Source organism: Zalophus californianus, chromosome 13 (genome assembly GCF_009762305.2).
Source record: "Zalophus californianus isolate mZalCal1 chromosome 13, mZalCal1.pri.v2, whole genome shotgun sequence".
Lineage (NCBI taxonomy): Eukaryota > Metazoa > Chordata > Mammalia > Carnivora > Otariidae > Zalophus > Zalophus californianus.
This window is the reverse complement of record NC_045607.1, coordinates 82,815,841-82,837,180: the sequence shown is the minus strand read 5'-3', so window position 1 is coordinate 82,837,180 and position 21,340 is coordinate 82,815,841. Positions and strand designations below refer to the sequence as shown.

The window sequence follows — 21,340 nt, the reverse complement described above, 5'->3', positions numbered from 1 at the left end:
AAGAAATTGTGATTATAATGACATGGCAGCCTCTGTGACGGACTGACTTCTTCAGTTTTTAAGATTTATTTATTTACTTTAGAGAGCATGAGTGGGGGGAGGGGCAGAGGGAGAGGGAAATGGAGAGAATCTCAAGCAGACTCCCCCCCCCACCCCCCCGAGCTGCTGAGCATAGAGCCCAGTGCAGGGATCAATCTCACAACCCTGAAATCATGACCTGAGCTGAAATCAGAAGTCAGACTCTCAACCGAGCCACCCAGACGCCCCCATGACTTACTGACTTCTTTTTTTTTAATTAATAAATGTTTTTTTTAAAGATTTTATTTATTTATTCGAGAAAGAGAGAATGAGAGATAGAGAGCACGAGAGGGAAGAGTGTCAGAGGGAGAAGCAGACTCCCTGCCGAGCAGGGAGCCGGATGTAGGACTCGATCCCGGGACTCCAGGATCATGACCCGAGCCGAAGGCAGTCGCTTAACCAACTGAGCCACCCAAGCGCCTGACTTACCGACTTCTAAAAAGGGTTGAGCCAAGTTACAATACCGCGAGCAGAACATAAGCATACAAGTTTTATCACAGTCTCATAGATACAGTTCATATTACTGTTACGCTAATTAAACAGGTAGTGTTATTGCAGGTCTCCCCTTCTTAACTCTGTTATCCTTTGATCACATGACTAAAGTGAGATACTTTGTTCACCCCCTGGGTAATAGAGGAATCTAGTTGGTGTTTCTGGTGCCAAGTTCCTACTCCTTCCTAGTCTAAACTCATGCTCTTTAATCTTATTGCCTCGCCAATTCCAAACATTTCCTGAGTGAGCCTATCTTTCCGTAAATGTGATCTGACCTCTGCAGTGTCATTGAATTTCCTCTTTGATCTGTTAGTCCTAGAGGTATCTAAGCCTCTCTGCACCTCTTAGGGATCCCAAAGGCTTAAATTGTTTCTCCATTACCAGTATTTAACTCTGGCAAGTAGTTTTGGTAATACACACACATACACACACACACATACCAGATTCACATAATTAGGGATGCACCAGAAAGTAAGGAAATTTTTGTTATACTCCATACCATGTTTGCTAATGTTTTTATTTTTTTTTTAAAGATTTTATTTATTTATTTGCCAGAGAGAGAGAGAGTACAAGCAGGGGGATTGGCAGGCAGAGGGAGAAGCAGGCTCCCCGCCAAGCAAGGAGCCCGATGTGGGACTCGATCCCAGGACCCTGAGATCATGACCTGAACCAAAGGCAGACGCCCAACCATCTGAGCCACCCAGGTGCCCCTATTTTTATTTTTTAATTTAATTTTATTTTATTGTTATGTTAGTCACCATACATCATTAGTTTCTGATGTAGTGATCCACAGTTCATTGTTTTCATATAATACCCAGTGCTCCATGCAATACATGCTCTTCATAATACCCATCCCCCCACCCCCTCCCCTCTAAAACCCTCAGTTTGTTTCTTGGAGTCCATAGTCTCTCAGGGTTCATCTCCCCCTCCGATTCCGCCCCCTTCATTTTTCCCTTCCTTCTCCTAATGTCCTCCATGCTATTCCTTGCTAATGTTTCTTAAAAGGTGGGGGATATAATAAGCATTTTATTCATTTGGCTTTCATTTGTTTATTCATTCATCCATTCATTCCTTTATTCAACCAGAATTTATTAGATACATACTCAGTGCAGCGGATATAAAGATGAATGAGGCTCAGACCTTGCCCTTGAGGAGGAGATCACAGATGATAGAAGATTAAGCTACAGATATGTAAGCAACTAACAACAGTACAATCTCACTGTCTCACGGAAGGGTCACATAGAGAAAAATAGAGTAGTTCTACTAATTGGACACATAAAAGATAATGACACGTAGAGGCCCAGCTGGGCTGGTGTGTGGACAGTTAGGTTCAGGCCATCTGGATTCTAATTCCTGCTCATGCCCCCACCCACTCCACTTCACCCTGCCCCCCATATCCTCTACTCACACACATGCTCCTTTTTTTCTTTTTTTTTTTTATTATGTTATGTTAGTCACCATACAGTACATCATTAGTTTTTGATGTAGTGTTCCCTGATTCATTGTTTGTGTATAACACATGCTCCTTTAGAGGGCATGAGGGCTCTTATCTGATACCCATGGATGGGAGCAAGCCCCCCAGCCAATGGGGTGCCCTGGACAACGTGCCCTTTTCCTCTTTGGCTGGCTTCCAGCCCCTCCCAGCAGCTGCTCAGTTCCCGACCACGTGAGGAAAAATGGATCTGGACCCAGTGGGGGCAGGGACGTTCTTTCAGCCTTGGAATGAACCAGTCATGGATCAGGCCCCAGTGGCCATGAGGAGAAGGTACAGTTCAACACCAGAAAACTCTGGACACATGTCTGAAGGTGGCTTGTAGTTTTTGGCAGGTCCCTGCTAAACAGAACCAACTCCTCAGAGAGTGAGGGAGCCATCTGACGGCCACCACAGGGACATGAACTAAGGCAGGAAACTAGTTGACGTACTTATGTAACATATACAGGTGGAAATAAGGTGCAAATGGTGTTTCAGGGAAAGGATACAATGAAAAGTCAGAGTTGCCGTTACTACTCCCTTCCCCCGAATTCAAACCAATGGCACTTCTTTTCCTGGTGGTTTTCTTCCTGATTTGGGGATGTTTTCCTCTTCAATTTTAAATATTGTATTTCCACCTCTGTTTCTTGATTAACTTGAATAGTGTTCCCTGCTATGAAAGATAAGGACTTTAGCTTGTTAATACTATTCTTTCTCCTTTTCTCTCTTCCCACAATTTTTAGTTATATTTTGTTTTTAACTTTTGGTGCTCTTTACAACTTGAATACACTTAACCTCTATGTTTGGGCCCATCAACTCTAGATAGTGTCTCTTAACAGCCTTGTATGTAGGGTGAATGAATCCTCACCTCTACATTGCCCTTCACGTCTCTCTTTTTTTTTTAAAGATTTTATTTATTTATTTGAGAGAGAGAATGAGAGATAGAGAGCACAAGAGGGAAGAGGGTCAGAGGGAGAAGCAGACTCCCCGCCGAGCAGGGAGCCTGATGTGGGACTCGATCCCGGGACTCCAGGATCATGACCTGAGCCGAAGGCAGTCGCTTAACCAACTGAGCCACCCAGGCACCCGCCCTTCACGTCTCTTGCCCCTCCTCTCATCCACATCTCTCAGCTGTACAGTGACTTTCACATTGTCATGGCTAATAATATTTATGTTCCTACAGTGGAGACTTCTGGTTTTGCCAGTGGCTGGATTTCCCAGTGGGGGCTGCCTTGGCATTTGGAAGAAGACAGTTCTGCCTTTGGGGAGGGGCATCTCTCACACCCTCACAATACTGGGTTTTTCCCATCTGCAATTAATGCAACCCCAAATTATTTCCACACATTTCCAAATGGCCCCAGAAGTGCCAAACCATCTTTGGATGAGAACCATTCGTCTGTAAGTTGATTCTGAAAATTGAAATGAAATCCTAACCTTACCTACAGTCCACTCTTGTCATGCTCCCATCTCTGCTCTGCCTGGTAGCCAAATGTTCATGAGCAAATCAGTCCCCAACCCCCCACCCCACCCCAAAGTAACCTTTTGGCTTCCTGTTTCTCTTAGGGAAGTGACTCTCTGTGCTCTGATAGTAGCCCCCTCCTCAGCTTCGCCTCCTGCTCTCTCTCTTCTAACCAGCCTTTATGGACTTTGCAATCTTAGGACTTTTTAAAATTGAGGTGTAATTGACATATAGCATTGTATTAGTTAAGGTATATAGTATAATGATTCAATATTTGTATATATTGTGAGATAATCACCACAGTACATCTAATGTGTCACCACACAATTACAAATTTTTTCCTTGTGATGAGAACTTTTAAGATTTACATTCTTAGCAACTTTTAAATATGCAATATAGTATGGTTACCTATAGTTGCCACACTGTACTTTACAGTCCCAGGACTTCATAATTTTATAACTGCAACTTTGTACCTTTTGACCCCTTCCATTCATTCCAGCCACTCTCTGCCCCCCTCACCTCTGACAACCACCAATTTGTTCTCTGTGTCTATGTGCTTGGGTTTCTTTTCTTTTCTTTTTTTAGATTCCACATATAAGTGAGATCACACGACATTTGCCTTTCTCTTATTTCTCTTAGCATTCATGCCCTCAAGGTCTGTGTTGTTATAAATGGCAAGATTTTGTCCTTTTTCATGGCTGAATGATATTCTCTTATTCTTATAAATCTGTTTCTTCCTTCCTTTTCACATCTGGAACCCCAAACCTAGCAGCTACTTGGATCACAACTGCTCACTAATTGCTGTGGGACGACTCTCAGGTTCTGACTTTTGAGCAGTGCTTGTTGACCCTCATCACAATCACCAGGAAGCTTTTAAAATATTCATTGTCCATCTCTCTTCCTATAAAAAGGTAACCTTCGTGGGGACAGGGACCTTGTCTGTCTTGGTCGTTTCTGTATCTACAGCATCTAACACTGTGCCAGATGCCAAGCAGATAACCAGGGACATTTTGTTCAATAAATTTAGTTTGGTATCTATGTGGACAATAAATAAGTAGATGAATATGAAAAGAACAATGAAAAATGATTTTAAAAATGAACGAGTGGACTTTCTAAGGCTAGTAAGTGGCAGAGCAAAGGTTTTACCCATGTCTATCCAGCTCTGAAGCCTGCCCTTTGTCACAGGTTTTTATTATTTTTTAAAATTACTTTTAGATTTGTTTGTTTATTTGAGTGACACAGAGAGATGGGTGTGGGGTTGGGGGGACAGGGAGAGAGAGAATCCCAAGCAGACTCTGATTCATCCAGGCCCCGCTTAATCATCAGCGGGTTAATGGTCAAGCCCTCTAAGTCTACATCTTTACTCTGCTATAGGATTCAAAAACAAATAAACTTTAAAAGTTATTTATGGATTTGGAGAAAACCCCCATCCGGCCAGTCTGAGAAAATATAAATACATTTATTTTTTTACCAGGCTAGAAACTTATATCATTGCTTCTCAGGATATGTCCCGTGGAGTACAAATCTTTTGAAGAGTTCCATTGAAAAACTGTTCTGTGCTCAAAGGAGTTGGGGAAATTTTGCATACTAGATCTCTTTCTTGTACACGCGTGAAGATTCACAGTGCACAGTAACATATTAGAAACTCTCGTAAGTTCTGCACGGAAGAATCCTGCTGAACTTTGTGCAAGGTGGCAATTCCTTTAGAGTATTTAACGTAGAGCCCTCGTCTTATGAAGCCCCTCTTATCCTCACACTACCATCATAGCATTTAATGTGTTATTTTGAAATTGTCTACTTACCTGCCTATCTACATTAATCAGACCGTAAGCTTCTAGGGAACAGGGAGCCTTGTCTCATTTATTCCTTAGTTTCTAATGTGAACACAATCCTCTAACAGGATGGGTACTCCACAAATAGTTGGAAAGGGGAACTGAACTGTCCATGAATATGGGTTGATGGCAAGGAAGAGCACAAAAGTCCAAGGAAGAAGCAAGATGAACTGTTTCTGCCTTTGGATCATATAAACCATCACTGCTTGTAGCCCAGCCCCTGAGTGATTTGTCCTGCAAGGAAAATGAGCGTGAACACTTAACAGGCAGGAATATCCTGCTGGAGTGGATATAAGGACACACATAGACACACAGCTACGGAGGCTGGTTGAGGGCTTTTTATGATGATATCTATTAAAACCAAAAGCTGAAACTCTTCTCTTGGAGACAACTTCCCATCCTTACGTGGAATCATTTTGCTATTCCCAGTGACTGATAGGAGGTTTTACAAGGCCTCTTGATTTTCCAGATGCCTTCCATGTCGCCCAACGCAGTTTCTCCAGCCTCCATTCTGTGTTTGTGGTCAGTGATGCTCTCACTTCCACCCCCAGTCCTCCTGACTTCTCCCACCGTGATCCCCTCAATTTCTGGGAGTGCTCAGCAGCTCCTTTTGTCTTCTACCCACCCCCCGCCCAGGGTTCTCAGCACAGCCGGAGAAAATAAGACTGATCTCCGATGTCCCCTCCATGCTTCTGGAAAAGCCTTTTATTCCTCTCATCTCTCCGTGACTTCCTTTCTCCTTCCCCACCCCCAGACCTTCAGATTCTTCTTCACTTGCAAACTTTCCAACTTGATTCTCCCTGCCTCCATCTCAGGATGTGAGCTCACAGATTCATGTCCCAAAAGGAAGAAGGCTTTCAACACAAACCCCTTCAACTGTTTCTCTCTGAATCCTCACCTGCCTCTCTCAGTCGCCTGGTGCTTGCAACATAGGAAGTATTACCCTCACTCTTGGTCGTCCATCTGTACGTGTGATCTCACCATCCTGCCACTCTGGGACTTTATTTCCTAAATTATTCCTCTCTCATAAATCTTTAATATCCGCAAGTCCTTTATATACTGCCAACGTACGTTGGCCACACAAACAACCAACCTTCATTTTGCCTTTTTACCCATTTAAATTGCCACCCAGTCCCATGTTCTGTCTTCAAACTTCTTGGAAAACACATTTTCAATTACTCTCTATGCTCCAGTGTAGGTTCTCATCCCTGAAATCCTCACCTTCTGACCGCTGCCTTCCTCCCACAGAGTGTTTATCAACAACACCTATTTCCCTCGGATGGTGCTGCAGGAACCATCATGCCTGAGAAGATCCTACCCTACCTTTCTCTCCGAGTCCATCTCAAGTGCTCCTTCCTCTTTAAATCTTTAATAAGTCATAACTTGTGTCTTTCTTGTTAGAGTGAGATTTGTAGAACAGGAAGACTGGGCTTCAAGTCTTGACTCTGGCATGAATGATGTAATTCGGAATGTCATGTCACCTCTCTGTGTAATAAGGACGTGTTTTAGGGTGACCCCCCCACATCTGTTCTACCACGTATTGTATTTTTAGGCATCTTAATGTCAGCAACTGTCTTTTCATACTGTGTAGCTCAGCCCTTGTGGACAGCTCTCTTAGCTCCTTATTTTCTCTTGCGATAATCTTCTCCTTTTAGCAAAAAAAAAAAAAATCAATGAAATTTAAGTCTGTGATTCGGATTCATGCTTTTAAAATCTTCCTTTTAACTTTGCCCTTTAATGATGAAAAAGCGACTAGATGTAAAATATCTAGGCTTCTGCAAGTTTTAAAGGCAATACTTAGAAGTTCATTCAAATAGAAGAGCAAGTCTAGTAAGTTTCTGGAGAGATTTATAAATAGGTGGCCATTGGATAACAAGATACCCTGCTATAAAGGGATTAAGGAACCAGAAAACCAATGTGTAGACAAGATACGTGAGAGGAGATGGATTTCCTATCACATTTCCTGATGTCCGGGAACACTGAGAAATGGCTGCCCCAGGGTATTAATGTTCCCGCGTAATTAAAGCAGGGCCGCTGAGTGCAAAGTAGAAAGAGCAGGATCATTAACTACTGACAAGATAGTCAACACATTATAGAACAGATGAGGGGGGCTCTGTACACAGAGCGAGGAACGTTACACTGTCAAGTGGGGTAAGTTTTAATGTGGAATTGAAGAGCAGGACTAAGTATGGAAAAGGAGGCTCCTCTTGAGTTTTTCAGGCTAAACTCAGTGTCAGTTGTCGGTCCAGGAATCCTCAATTACCGTAAATATGAACAACACAGCGTTGAGATACTCGGACTTCCCCTTTCTCTCCTTTTAGGTATTTGTTGAAGGCTTCTGCATTTCATGTCAGCTTACAGGGGAATGACCGGAAGGACTGGTTTGCACAGCTACTGGTCGCTAACACAGCTTACCTGAGTGTAACATTTGTGTCAGTATATTCTTCTAGAACTTTCCCAAGGAACGAATCTCCCAGAGTATTGCTGGATTTCCACATTAGTCCTCCCGGCACTGTGGAGAAATCTGAAAAGAATCACAGGCCTTCTCCCCCCATGGGTTTATTAATAAGCTTAATGAAGCAAGTGATTATTCCAAGGTTGTTTATGAACCTGAAAACACTACCTCCCTCCACACTTTCAAATTCCTAATCTTGGGAATATTTCAAAGTCTTGAAATGGCTATAATTTTAGGGAAACTTTTCCCAAGTTCTTATGAGGCAGCATTATTTTTTGATGTTCATGTTGAGATTCTCTGGGGATCCTCTGCTTTTCTGAGCTCTTAGACCAGCTAAGTATTTGCTGGCCTCTGGAGCTGTGAGCTCAATTCACTTGCTTGGAAATTGACAATTCATACATTAATAAAAACTCTCTACTCTCACCCAGGGAAGAATGCCTTATTTCCTTTTGCACAGATACCCCCAGCTTTTCCTCCCTCTCTTGTGTGACTGTCTCTGGCAAGTTTCTGCTCTACCTTTTCAGTACCCACCTCTAGAAGAAGTCTCTCCAGACAGTCCCCGAGCTACATTCCCATGATGTCCCCCGCCACACTGCTCATGGGCCGTGACTCCTATCTTCTGTTTAATGTCAGGTGACGTGTGTACCTATATAAGGGCTCAAGGACACACTACCATTGTGGCCTACCTACCTATTTCATCTTAGTCTTTAAACCAAAATATTTAGTTCTCCCTTAGTTTCATTCCTTATGTAAGGATGGCCTAAAAAAATTATCTAAAAGGCAAACATCAAGCCAGGAAAAAAAAGTTTACAACACATACGGCAAACTCTTAGGATATTTGATATATGAATTTAATAAATCAATACGCAGAAGGTGAGCTAAACAATAGGAAAGTGGGCAATGGATATGTACAGACAAATCAGAAAAAAAGGAAATACTACTGGGGGCACCTGGCTGGCTCAGTTGGTAGAGCATGCAACCCTTGATGTCAGGGTTGTGAGTTTGAGCCCTGCGTTGGGTGCAGAATTTACTTAAAAATAAAATCTTAAAAAAAAACAACAACAAAGAAGTACTACTGGAAAATAAACACACAAACATATCCAACCTCATTTGTAATCAAAGAAATTTTAAAAATTATAAAATAGCACATTTGTCTATCAAATAGATAAAAATATTTTAAAACTGTAATATTCTGGAGTATGCTGTTTGTATTAGTAGTTATATCCATACTGTATACTGTTTGGATTGTTCAGTTTATCAATTAAAAAATACATCTTTCAATTTAGACCAAAAATCCATATATGTATCTATGCATATATGACTCATATCTAAGAATACTTAGAACATAGGGGCGCCTGGGTGGCTCAGTCGGTTAAGTGTCTGCCTTTGGCTCAGGTCATGATCCCAGGGTCCTGGGACTGAGCCCTGCATTGGGCTCTTTGCTCAGCAGGGAGTCTGCTTTTCCCGCTTCTTCTGCCCTTCCCCCCCAACCCAACTTGTGCTCGCTCACTTCCTCTCTCTAGTGTTCTCTCTCTCAAATGAAATCTTTAAAAAATTTATATATATAACATTTATATACAAAAACTTATAAATGTATAGATATAAATATAAATATATATATAAAACATTATCCCAGAGAGGTAAGGATGCAAGGAAATAAGGATTTTTATAAGCTCTAGTATGAAGATAAGTTGATATAATATTTCTAGATGATAATTCAATTGCATGTCTCAGAAAGCTCCCAAATATGAATATGATTTTTTTTAGGAAGGGGGTGGTGGTAGAGGAGAGACAGAGGGAGAAGGAGAGAGAGAATCTTAAGCAGGCTCCATGCCCATCACAGAGCCCGAGGTGGGGCTCATTCTCAACGAGGCTGAGATTATGACCTGAGCCAAAATCAAGAGTCGGACACTTAAGGGACTATGCCACCCAGGCATCCCACATGAATACCTTTTGACTCAACAATTCTACTTCTAGGGATTTATCCTAAGGAACTAACCATGGTTATGCACAAAGGTTTAGATATCAGTATTCATCACAGCAGTATGTGTAATACTAAGAAATTAGAAACTGCCCAATTACCCATCAGTAGGGGTTGGTCAAATAGCTTGTGGCAGGCTACAAAGGGCTTAGTATTATGCAAGCTTTAAGCCACAGCCCTTCATCCAGTCAACGATCTATACTTTGCCTTGGGAATTAATGAAAATCAGGCCAAAAACTGTCTCTGTCCCAGACATGAGTAGAGCAAGTCAGTATTTCTGCTTGGGTATTAGGGTACTGCTAAGATACCTGTTGTCCTCTCCTGACCCCAAGAGAACTTTCAGAGCAGGGGTGAATGTCAGGACAAAGACCTAGATTCTTCCCTGTTTGCTGTTTAGTGACTGCACTCTGCATGTCTTTTGGTAGAACTGGCATTTTACATTTCCATCCACATGAGTTACCACAATAGCTCCCTAGTGTAAGGTCCATCCTTGAACAGGACAATTAAATTGGTCATTACCTTATACTGCATGGGTTAGGGAAGGGTTCAGCCAGGGATCCTCCCCAAGGGAGGTGGCCGAGATAGACCAGCATCATTTTGTTCAGCCCACCTGCCTGTTGATGAGAGTATGTAAAAAGCAGGAAGGCATTCACACCTATTTCCCTTCAGTGATAATGAGCAACTGATGGGATAAATATATACAACAGTGTCCTCTTCTTTTTATTTATTTATTTTTACTAACATATAATGTATTATTTGTTTCAGGGGTACAGGTGTGGGATTCATCAGTCTTACACAATTCACAGCGCTCACCATAGGACATACTCTCCCCGATGTCCATCACCCAGCCACCCCATCCCTCCCACCCCTGTCCACTCCAGCAACCCTCAGTTTGTTTCCTAAGATTAAGAGTCTCTTATGGTTTGTCTCCCTCTCTGGTGTCGTCTTGTTTCATTTTTCCCTCCCTTCCCCTATGATCCTCTGTCTTGTTTCTCAAATTCCTCATACCAGTGAGATCATATGATACTTGTCTTTCTCTGATTGACTTTTTTCGCTTAGCGAAATTGTTGAGTTAATATTCTCTAGTTCCATCCATGTCGTTGCAATTGGCAAGATTTCAATTTTTGATGGCTGCATAATATTCCATTGTGTGTGTGTATGTGTATATATATATATATATATATATATATATATATATATATATATATATGCCACATCTTTATCCATTCATCTGTTGATGGAAATCTAGGCTCTAGGCTCTTTCCATAGTTTGGCTATTGTGTGTCCTCTTTATTAGGGTGTGAATTAGACTCTAAAATACTAAAAATCATTTTTAGTATCTACTGTCTTACCTTTGTCTAAATTTCATTCAGGCTTCTCACATTTATTTTCCATTTGGATCCTCAATATTGTGTCGATGAGGCATTGTATCCCTCAGTGGGAAGACCAAGAACTTAGAAGTCAGACAGACCTTGCTCCCAAAACAAAGGGAAGGGAGTGAGAACAGGTGCAGATGAAGATTAAGGTGGGAGGTGTGGCTGTGGGGAGTTGAGAACTCCCCATTCTTTCCTCTGGGCCTATGTGGATGCAGGGTCATCAGCTAAGGCAATCACCAGCTTTTAAATTTAGCCATGATTTATATAAGATTCGGGTTCTGGCGCCGGGTTACCAAAAACTCCTTATGAACAGACATAAGGCAGAATGACAGGAAGCGGGTTGTAAACGGAGGTCAAAGACATGTTTGGTCTGCTGCTATGAACTGAGGAGTTTCAAAATCATGCCTTTCAGGATCATTTTTTTTAATTGAGGTGTAATTGACAGATAACATTATATTAGTTTCAGGCATACAACATAATGATCCAGAATCCTATTTTTAAATACCTACAGCAAAAGGGAGAAAAGAGGCCAGTCAGTATAATGAAACGTGCTCTATCGGGGACTTGGAGTGTGATGTTTCTCGTTTGGCTCTGCAGCAGGCCTTTTTGTGACCTTGAGCTGATATCACAGGGTCTCTGGACCTTCCTGGATTCTAAAAAGTGACCCATTCTGACGTCTCTCCTTAGAGTCTGTCTTCTCTTTCCAGTGACCAAAGGATCCAAAAATAAGGCAGATTTCTGAAACCAATGAGTTGAGAGATCTGAATATTTACCTCCGAAATAGCAATGAAAAAGCCCTGCAGTTTATCTGCAGGCCTACCACAGCACGCCCTCCACCCCAGAATGGAAGGCTCCTATGAGCAGAAGGGCTCACGGAGGGAGAAGCTGGAAGCCGCTCAATCTTTGTTGCTTGTCAAAGCCAAAAGTTGAATTAAATCAGATGGGTCTTTTGAAAAGGGAAAAGCAAAACAGATGGGTCTTTTAAGAAAAAAAGGAAGAGTGTTGGTCAGCTAAAGACTTATTTAAAAACACATGGTCATCCTGCCTTTTGTGGGATCTAAAGACCAAATATAGTATCTGCAGGAGGCATGCTGTTACAATTTAGCAACTATTTCCCAAAACATGGCTGGGATTCTAAAAATGCTAGTCCCGTACTCCTCTCAGCCTGTCTTTAGGGATTTGTGAAGATTCTACCCCTTTAGCCAAGTGTCTTAATATTGGAGTTTTTGTTTTGTTTCGCTTTACAATTCTTTTATTTTTAGAATTCTATTACAGCTTATTGTCAAACAGTTAAATGAAACCAATCACATTATACAGAATATCCTGCAGTTGGATCCATAACATCTTAATGAAGGGCTCTGGAACTTCAGTGACTGGATTATAGTAATTTTATGAGTAATTATTCCACCAACTATGGAGTCACCATCCCCAAATTTATGTGCATACATGATTTCAAAGGAGTTTAACCTCATCAGAAGAAAAGTTAAATTTAACTCAGAATCCGACCCTCTGCTAAATTGTCGAGGTCCACTGCTTGTAACAGGAACCTAGCTAGGTTCATTTTGTGAACATGGGTAATTTATGGTATTGTTGGCATAGGATTGAAATGTTTCTATGTGAAGATAGAGGCCATTTCTGGAAACTATCACTCACATACTCATTATAGGCCCAAATGGGGCTATTCAATGAGTAAAGTAGGTGATGGGTTAAGCCAACAATCTGGCCCAACTATGTCTATTGAGCAGGCCATGGAGACTACTTTACAAGACAGTGAAAAACCAGTTAATTCAGCCAGTGTTTAGCTGTTTAATTCAAACAATCCTTTTTAACTGCACAACAAAGGTTTGTGGTGATATATTACACAGCTCTCAGGAAAGCTTTATTTCCTCCCTCCCTCAGCAAAGTTGGGTAGTCCTTAAATTATGACACTTCATAAAGTTAAAATCAGTAACCCCAATTCCTGAACCCCAAAACTTAACCTGATCTGGCTTGGGAAAGTAACTCCCCGACATACTTGTTCATCTGCTTTTTCTTTCCTGGGTGCTTTAACCAGGAAATTTTATGGGCTTTTATAGGCCTGGGGATAGTCTAGCTCCTCTGATTAACACAGCCTGGTAGCTGGATTCCCACATAGCCCCTCTCCCCACCCTTACTGCCCCTCCTCCCCCCAAAAAATAACTTTAGAAGCCAATTAAAATTATATACTATGAGGAAAGTTTGCTCAGTTACTTTTTATGATCTGCCCGTTACGTTGTTGTGAGGGAGTATATCATCCTTTTTGGAAAGGGAGAAAAATGTAAACAACGAAAAGATTCTATGGCCCTTTGACAATTTGCAGGAAAGCAGGAAACTGGAACAGTAGAGCCTTGATAATCTCAGGGATGATTGTTTAGCTTGAGTGTTCGTCCATCTCTCTTGTTTTTTGGCTCCTTTGACTTTTGTTTCCAGGGCTTGAGGATATTTCATTGCTTGTTAGAACCACCTCCTGGTGACATTCAGAGGAAGAGAAAACTAACTCCATCTAGTCTGCTTTGAAACCAGCAACAACTGTCCTGTTCTGATTGGGTAGAATAAAGAGAGGTTTTGTCATCCACACAGCAGTGCTCTACTACCCCCCAGTGGTTCTCAGCCAGAGGTAATTTTGCCCCCCCCAAGGGACACTTGGCAATGTCTCGATATATTTTTGAATGTCTCGACTTGGGAGTGATACTGTTATCTAGCGGGTAACAGGTTGCTGCCTAAGATCCTGCAATGTCTCAGAGAGTATGTATTAGTCTGAGAGGGAAAAGATGAGGGACAAAGTGAAATAATACATTCCTTAGACGGGTGCTCCTGATTTTATGCAAATCTCCTAAAACCTAGGAGCAAATGAGATTTTTATAAATCACATTGTTTCAGTATATTAAAGGTCCCAGTTCTTAGGTCCTGGTGATACTTTACAATTTTTGTTTTGCTAGAGAATATTCATTATTGAGAAACCCTACTTAGACTAACTTTGGAAACACAAATAGACACTAACTGGAGAGCTATATAAACAGATTTGCAAACAAAAATTTTAAATATAGTCAAGAAAGGATCAACAATATTACTTAACTTTTTACCATACTTTCTTTTTTTAAAGACCTTATTTGAGAGAGAGAGAGAGTGAGAGAGAGAGAGAGAGAATGAGCAGGGGGGAGAAGCAGACTCCCTGCTGGGCAGGGAGCCCAGTGCCAGACTCGATCCTAGGACTCTGGGATCATGACCTGAGCTGAAGGCAGACGCTTAACTGACTGAGCCACTCAGGCGCCCAACTTTTTATCACACTTAAAAAAGACATTGTATGTGCTCATTTATTTACAGCAGGGCGTTCCAATCTCAGCACTATTGATATTTTGGTATTTTAATATTCTTATTGATAATTGTTTGTTGCGGAGGACTCTCTGATGCATTGCAGGACGTTAAGTATATATTCAGGTTGCCTAGGAATTTTTTTCCAGTCCCTAGAGGTATTCCACTGGCTGTAAAATCCTGCCTAAAATGAAATAAACACTCTTTTTTAAAAGATCTACAAATAAGCAAGAGGTTAATCCCTCAAGAATTTAGACTATGACCAGTTCCCTTCTTGTCACATTAATTGGACCTAGGGACAGAGTTCTGAAGAGCAGACCACGATGTTTGGCTTTCCCTTTTCCCTATCTCAACCAGTCCTGGTCATTAGCTGGCCCTGTCCCAAGTACCCTAAAATAACCTTTCCACTTCAAGTAGCCCTCAAAATATAAGATGGTGGCCCAAGAATAGGAACTGACCTTATCAGCATTATTAATAGCACAGTGGAAAATCTTGTGTGTTCCACCAAACAAGCTGATCTTGTCATGTTTCTTTTGTGTGTTGGAATGCTGATAGGCAAGCACCAAACAGATTTGAGGTTTAAGGCCATAGTTTAAATCTTAGTTCATAGCTGACTGACTGTGGGTCTTTCATAAGACGGGACAACGTGTGGTCTGGCGAGTATTCTAAGTGTGGAAAGAGTTCTAAGAGGAACAACCTAGTGGGCTACTCCTGTCCAGAACAGCTTGAGCATTTCACTTAACCCACTGTGGCAGTTCACAAATTGTTCAGAATCCTCAAAAGGAGCCAGGGAGTTCTATCCATTGGAATTTCTGCAATGAGGAAATGTTATGTATCTGCTGGGTCCAATTCACTTGACCACTAGCTGTGTATAACTATTGAGCACTTGAAATGTGGCCGGTGTGCCTGAAGAAATGAATTTTTGATTTTTACTTGATTTTAATTTAAATAGCCATGTGGCCTCGTAGCTACTATAATAAACAATGCCAATCTAGGAAACACTAGCTCATTCCACATCTTAATTACAGATGTCCTGATCCCTTTTTCTTTGTTTTTTTTTTTTCATTATAAATACAACAAAATTAAAGAATGGTTGGAAAATAGGGGGAAATTCTGTTTAATACTCATAATTTCATGAGTCTAACATAATTGTTCCAAATTTGATAAATTTTCAAGATTCTTTTTTTTATAAACTTTTAGATGAGTTTGGTATAATTTATCTTATTTTGTTTAATTTTAATTTTATTATAACCAGCTTTTTTTTTTTTGCTTCACATTATGAGAGAAATAGAATTTCATATTACTGACTAATATTCACAAGCTGTCAGAGTTAATGTTTGCCTATTTCTTAGCTTGCAGTACCATAGTTTATTCATTTCCTGTATTTCTGTGAAATTTAGGGTTGTTTCATTTGTTGGCTTGCTGGCTTATTTGCTTGCTTGTTTGGTTTTATGGTCATCATAAAATAATGCTATAGTAAACACATGAGAGCACATTGCTATTTCTCCTTTTTAGACTCCATCTACATGCCAAATAATTGAGTCTTACTTAGGTAATGGTTTATGTGGCAAATCATTTCAGCACCCCAGATTCATTTTGGAAAAAGTACTTTTTCAACATTTAGGTGAAAAATAGACTTGAAAATTGCCAAAAGGAAGGAAAGCCAGGACTTTTTATCTCTGCAGCACCATTTATTCAATAAATTAGGAGACAGAGTACTATTCTTTCCCCTATAACAATAAGCATTGCTGATAAAATATAACTGCATTCAGGGCTGATGACATAGACGTTTGGTTTACAAATGGGAAATAAGTTCCCAGGCAAAAATCCTGCCCAAAAAAATCCCGCAAGTAGAAAACCCTGCTGATAATCTCTATAATCTATAAAGATGAGAAAATTAACAGATAAGACAAAAACAAAAACACCCCCTTTTATCTTGTCCCTTGTAAATATATACATATATATATAATTATATATTGTTACATCTCTAAACGATCCCTTTTATGATTTAAGGCAATCTGAATACAGTCCAAGTAAACTTTTACACATCTTATCCTTAGTAATTATTCTGAAGATACTGGCTTAAGACATTTTATAGTTTGCATAGTGGTAAACTGTCACATCATTTTAAAATTTCTTTTGAAATAAATTTTGTATGCTAATAGTTCTGATCCTCAGAGAGCAAAGAGATCCTGCTGATAACACAGATAAGTTGAAGACACAACATAATATTAGAATCTAAAAAAAATCAAATGTTCTCATTATTTCTGATTTGAGACTTAGTTTCTATTATATCTCTCTTTGTTTGAAGATTTGTATTTGAGGGATTGCACAGGGACTGAGTGACTTCATACTCACTCTACATTAGGCTACACATGCAAAGCAGCTTTATAAACCATAAAGTAGGGCGCCTGGGTGGTTCAGTCCATTAAGCATCCACCTTTGGCTCAGGGCATGATCCTAGGGTCCTGGGATCGAGTCCCGCATGCAACTCCTTGCTCAGCTTCTCCCTCTGCCACTCCCCTTGCTTGTGCTCACTCTCTCTCTCTTTCTCTCTGTCAAATAAATAAATTAAAAATATTTAAAAAAATAAAACACAAAGTACAGTGAAAATCTAATATAAATGTTTGGAAAAGTACTCTTTGCTCATCCTGTATATGAAAAAGAAACTTTAAAATTGGTCTAATAGAAAGAAATGCAAAACTTCTCTCCCTCCCCACCCCCCTTTCTCTGCAGCAATGAATTTAATAATTGATGGTATGGATCTGTTTTTCGTTCATGTAGAAGAGTAAGAATGTTTGGCCTGATAAAATAGCTGCATTTAGGGCTTTTATTAGTGATACCATCTAGGGACATGTATCTTCTCTTTGGAAATGGAACATAAGTCTCCAGATGGCAAATCACTGGGACTTTGTTCATAATATGAATGAAGCACATTGCCAGAAATTCATTTCCAAAAAATCAATACTGTTTGTACTGGAAATGTTTGTAAAAATGCTTGGAATACCATCAACTCTCTATGCACTTTGTGGATTATCTGGGGAAAACATTTAAAACCTGACAGGTTTTCCTCTGCCATCCGGTTAACCTCTTGCTTTCCTCCTTCAATTCCAGAAAGAATGTGAGCTAGTTCCAGCATTAATATACACAACCTATCATATGAGCTTAACTCTGCTTAAAAAAAGAGTGGAAGTGATTTCAGGGTCCCATGTAAAGACTTAGCTGTTACTCATGTTCATGTGGACAAGGTAGAGGGCTCCGTAGTTTGCTTATGCGTGCTTTGGGCTGAGTAAAGCCCAGGTGGTAAGAATTCCTAATGCACAGTTAACAAAATTCATGGTTTTATTTTTCTGAGTTTCAGGTGGTTTTCATGAGCCTTTGCAAAAGTTTTTGGGACTGTGGCCTGGTAGCCTTGGACGACATTACAATAGAATTGGGAAGCTGCTCGTCTCCAGGTAAAACTGTCAGGGTTTCAAGCTCTCTTTGTCTCCTGGGCCTAGGGCAGCATATCCTGTTTCTCTGAGAATACACCAAATACATTTAATCTGGGCTAGCCTATTATTTTTGTCTTTCTTGTCAGAAGCACCCCTCTCCAGATCTGTGTAGTAAGTTTTGGAATTTAGAAATAATGATTTGTATGCACTGTGTGACATTGTACATGTGACTTGTATCTTCATCTATAAGAGAGGTAGTAAAAGTAATACCTACCTGAACAGTGGGAATAATACCTATAAATTCCCTAGCATAGGACCTGGCACAAAACAATGTGTTAAAACAAACACCTTCTATTATAGTCACTATTGTTATTTTTAATGTTGTCTTACAGAAATGCTGATTTTCAAGTAATAGTGATGAAACCGTTTTTATACAGATATTATACTAAACATGTCATTTTTCTTTTTTTTCTTTTTTCTCTTTTTTAGAGAGGCAAGGAGGGGCAGAGGGAGAGGGAGGGAGAGAGAGAATCGTAAGCAGGCTCCACGCCCAATGCTGAGCCTGTAAACATGTAATTTTTAAATGACAAATAAATATTTTCTAAGTGAATTAAGTGACAGTGGAACAGTGGATCAAGCATTGATGATAGTGACAAAATAAAGATGGTGGCTATGTGTTGGACATTATGTCTGATGAGAAGATGGTACATACCTCAACTCGGATCATTGGTCCTTGTATCTACTGATTACCACTGCATCCTAAACCATACGGTATCTATTTCTTTAACAAACAGGCAAACTGAGGAATCAATGTGGCACTAGAGGATAACCTCCTTGTTTATTTAATGAAAAGATCATTTGTTTTTAGTCCCTTGATTTGTGAGGCACTGCAAGGACAACACAAAGAAAAACAAGATAAGAATCTCTACACTTGAGGCATAGAAAAGGGAATGAGGCCTCATTAGCTTGTACCATCTGTAAAATAAGATGAAGTAAAATCATTATTATGCAAGAGATGTGAAAAACAGGCTGTGTATTAGAGAAATTTGCTAAGAATCTGGATGTGGGAAGGTACAACCAAGTTCAAGCAAAGGAGTTTCCAGTAAGTGGGAGGGGGCACCATTCTAAGAATCATCATCAGGGGCGCCTGGGTGGCTCAGTTGGTTGAGCCTCTGCCTTCAGCTCATGTCATGGTCCCCGGGTCCTGGGATGGAGCCCCATGTCAGGGTCCCCACTCAGCGGGGAGTCTGCTTCTCCCTCTGCCTCTGTCTCTCCCCCGCTCGTGCTCTCTCTCTCAAATAAATAAATAAAATAAAATAAAAATGAGTCATCATCGAAGTTATTGAAGACGGCATCCAAAGACATAAATATTTGTTTTTGGAAAGGGAAATTAAGACTCCAGGTGGCAAAACACCAAGCCCTAATATTTATTTAGCTAATATTTATTGAGAACTTCATGTTCTAAATACTTTACTACGTACATCATCTCATTGAATACAATCCCTTGAGGTAGCACAGAAAAAGCCAGTCACGTGCTCCACACAGGTCAAACTGTCTCCAGAAGCACACTTAGCTTTCGAACCTTCCCCACCTCGCCCGAAGCAACTATAGAGTTGTTCTAAGGATTCTCTTCACTCGCCCTGGATTTCTGAAGAAACCTCCTACATTAGGCAATTTTATTATTTTCCTTATTTCCATAAAGGCAGTTTGCCTCCAACTTGCAGAGCTTTGTAAGCTCATTCAGGCAAATAAATTCACCGGTCAGAGGAAGTTTCTTTCTCAAAGTTATCCCGACACTTTTGAATCTAGATGTCTGATTGTTCTCTGCCTCTACGGCAGGACCCGCAGGTGGAGTCCCGGCTCTAGCTGGAGGCAAGAGTAATGACACCACCTTCTGTTTCCCTGCAGAGAGGCTTCCACCTGCACCTGGAGAGTGTACTTTCGAACAAGATGAGTGTGCATTTACCCAGGAGAGAAGAGACCGGAGCAGCTGGTACAGAAGGAGGGGAGAGACGCCCACCTCCTACACGGGACCTAAGGGAGATCACACTACTGGGGTAGGTGAGTTACGCCATGTGGTGCTGTTTGCTGAGAAAGCCTGACCTAGCATTCCAGGGGCCATTTCCTGCATTTTCAAAGGTGCAAAATGTGCAAATGTACGTCCTGTGTCTAGGAGGAAGGACACATGCGATTCTACACACCTGGGGTAGGTCATTAAATATGTGCCCTGAAGATCCTTCTTTCTGTTTATACTCTGCTTCCGTATCTTGTGCCAAGAGGATTTCAATGGGCTTACAACGATATGCACACAGAAATAATGTAATTAGAAGTGGGTTTAAAAACACAAGAGAGAGGGACAGTGTGAAGGAAAAAAAAACGTCATGATCTAAGCTGGAGCCAGGACTGAGGCCTCCTATGGAAAATGTGCTGGCAGACAAGGGAGGAAACAGTAACAGGCAAATTTGACTCTAATTTTCTAGCAGCTGAAACAAAGATGAAAAACCTGATTCACTGTGTCCTTAGGATAAAGAGGTGAAGCGCTCCACGAAGGGGTGTAGGAAATAAGGGGGTGCCTTTTCTGTAGAAAATATATGAAGTACAATGTAATAGACTAAACGTTGATTTATTATCACCATGTGCAGCACCTGTAAACAATGTCAGTGGTAAAATACTCCATGCAGAATAGAACTTTCTCATGGATGCTCTTCGTTTCACCTGGCATATCCATTGGATGGATGCACTGTTTGGTCCAGAGAAGCAGAACTACCCCTGATAGTGAGCTCGAAGAGATATTTCCTCAAGGGTCCTAGCAGAGAAGCCATTATGACAGTAAATACAAAGGTGAGGGGCACCTGGGTGGCTCAGACAGTTGAGCATTGGATTCTTACTTCAGTTTAGGTCATGATCTCGGGTCATGGGATGGAGCCCCAGGTTGGGCTCCACACTCAGCAGGGAGTCTGCTTCTCTCTCTCTCTCTCTCTCTCTCTCTCTGGCCTTCCCCCACTCATGTGCTGTCTCTCTCTAAAATAAATATATAAATCTTTAAAAATAAATGAATACATACATACATATATACATACAAGGGTGAGTTAGCTACTGCTATTTCCTATGGCCTACGTCAAGATAAGCCTATGGAATAACTCCAGAGATCAACCTACAGTGTAACCTGTTAGTGATTTGGCCAAACTTGGTGGGCTGCCATCAGGAACAGCTTTATTCTTTCTTTGGACGCTCTCTTCAAACATATGCTAAAGCATCCTCCCTTCCCCATCCCTTGGCAGATCCCATAGCTTCCCAGTCCTCTTGAGGTATTAGACCAGTTACCTATTTCTGTGTGTAACAAAATCTAATCCAAATCAAATCTTCAGTCTCTCATTCAATTGAATCACCTCTCTTTCCCTCCGTTTGGGCCTAACTCATAGTTTGGGGATG

General features: G+C 40.9%; 1 protein-coding gene across 1 annotated transcript in view; it reads left to right on the top strand.

The window, feature by feature from the left end:
- MAMDC2 (MAM domain containing 2) overlaps positions 1-21,340 on the top strand; it is a 137,583-nt gene that overhangs the window by 95,103 nt on the left and 21,140 nt on the right. Inside the window, exons 10-11 of the mRNA XM_027616383.1 lie at positions 17,836-17,929; positions 19,817-19,969. Coding sequence (XP_027472184.1) covers positions 17,836-17,929; positions 19,817-19,969 — 247 coding nt within the window. The remainder of the gene's footprint in view (positions 1-17,835; positions 17,930-19,816; positions 19,970-21,340) is intronic.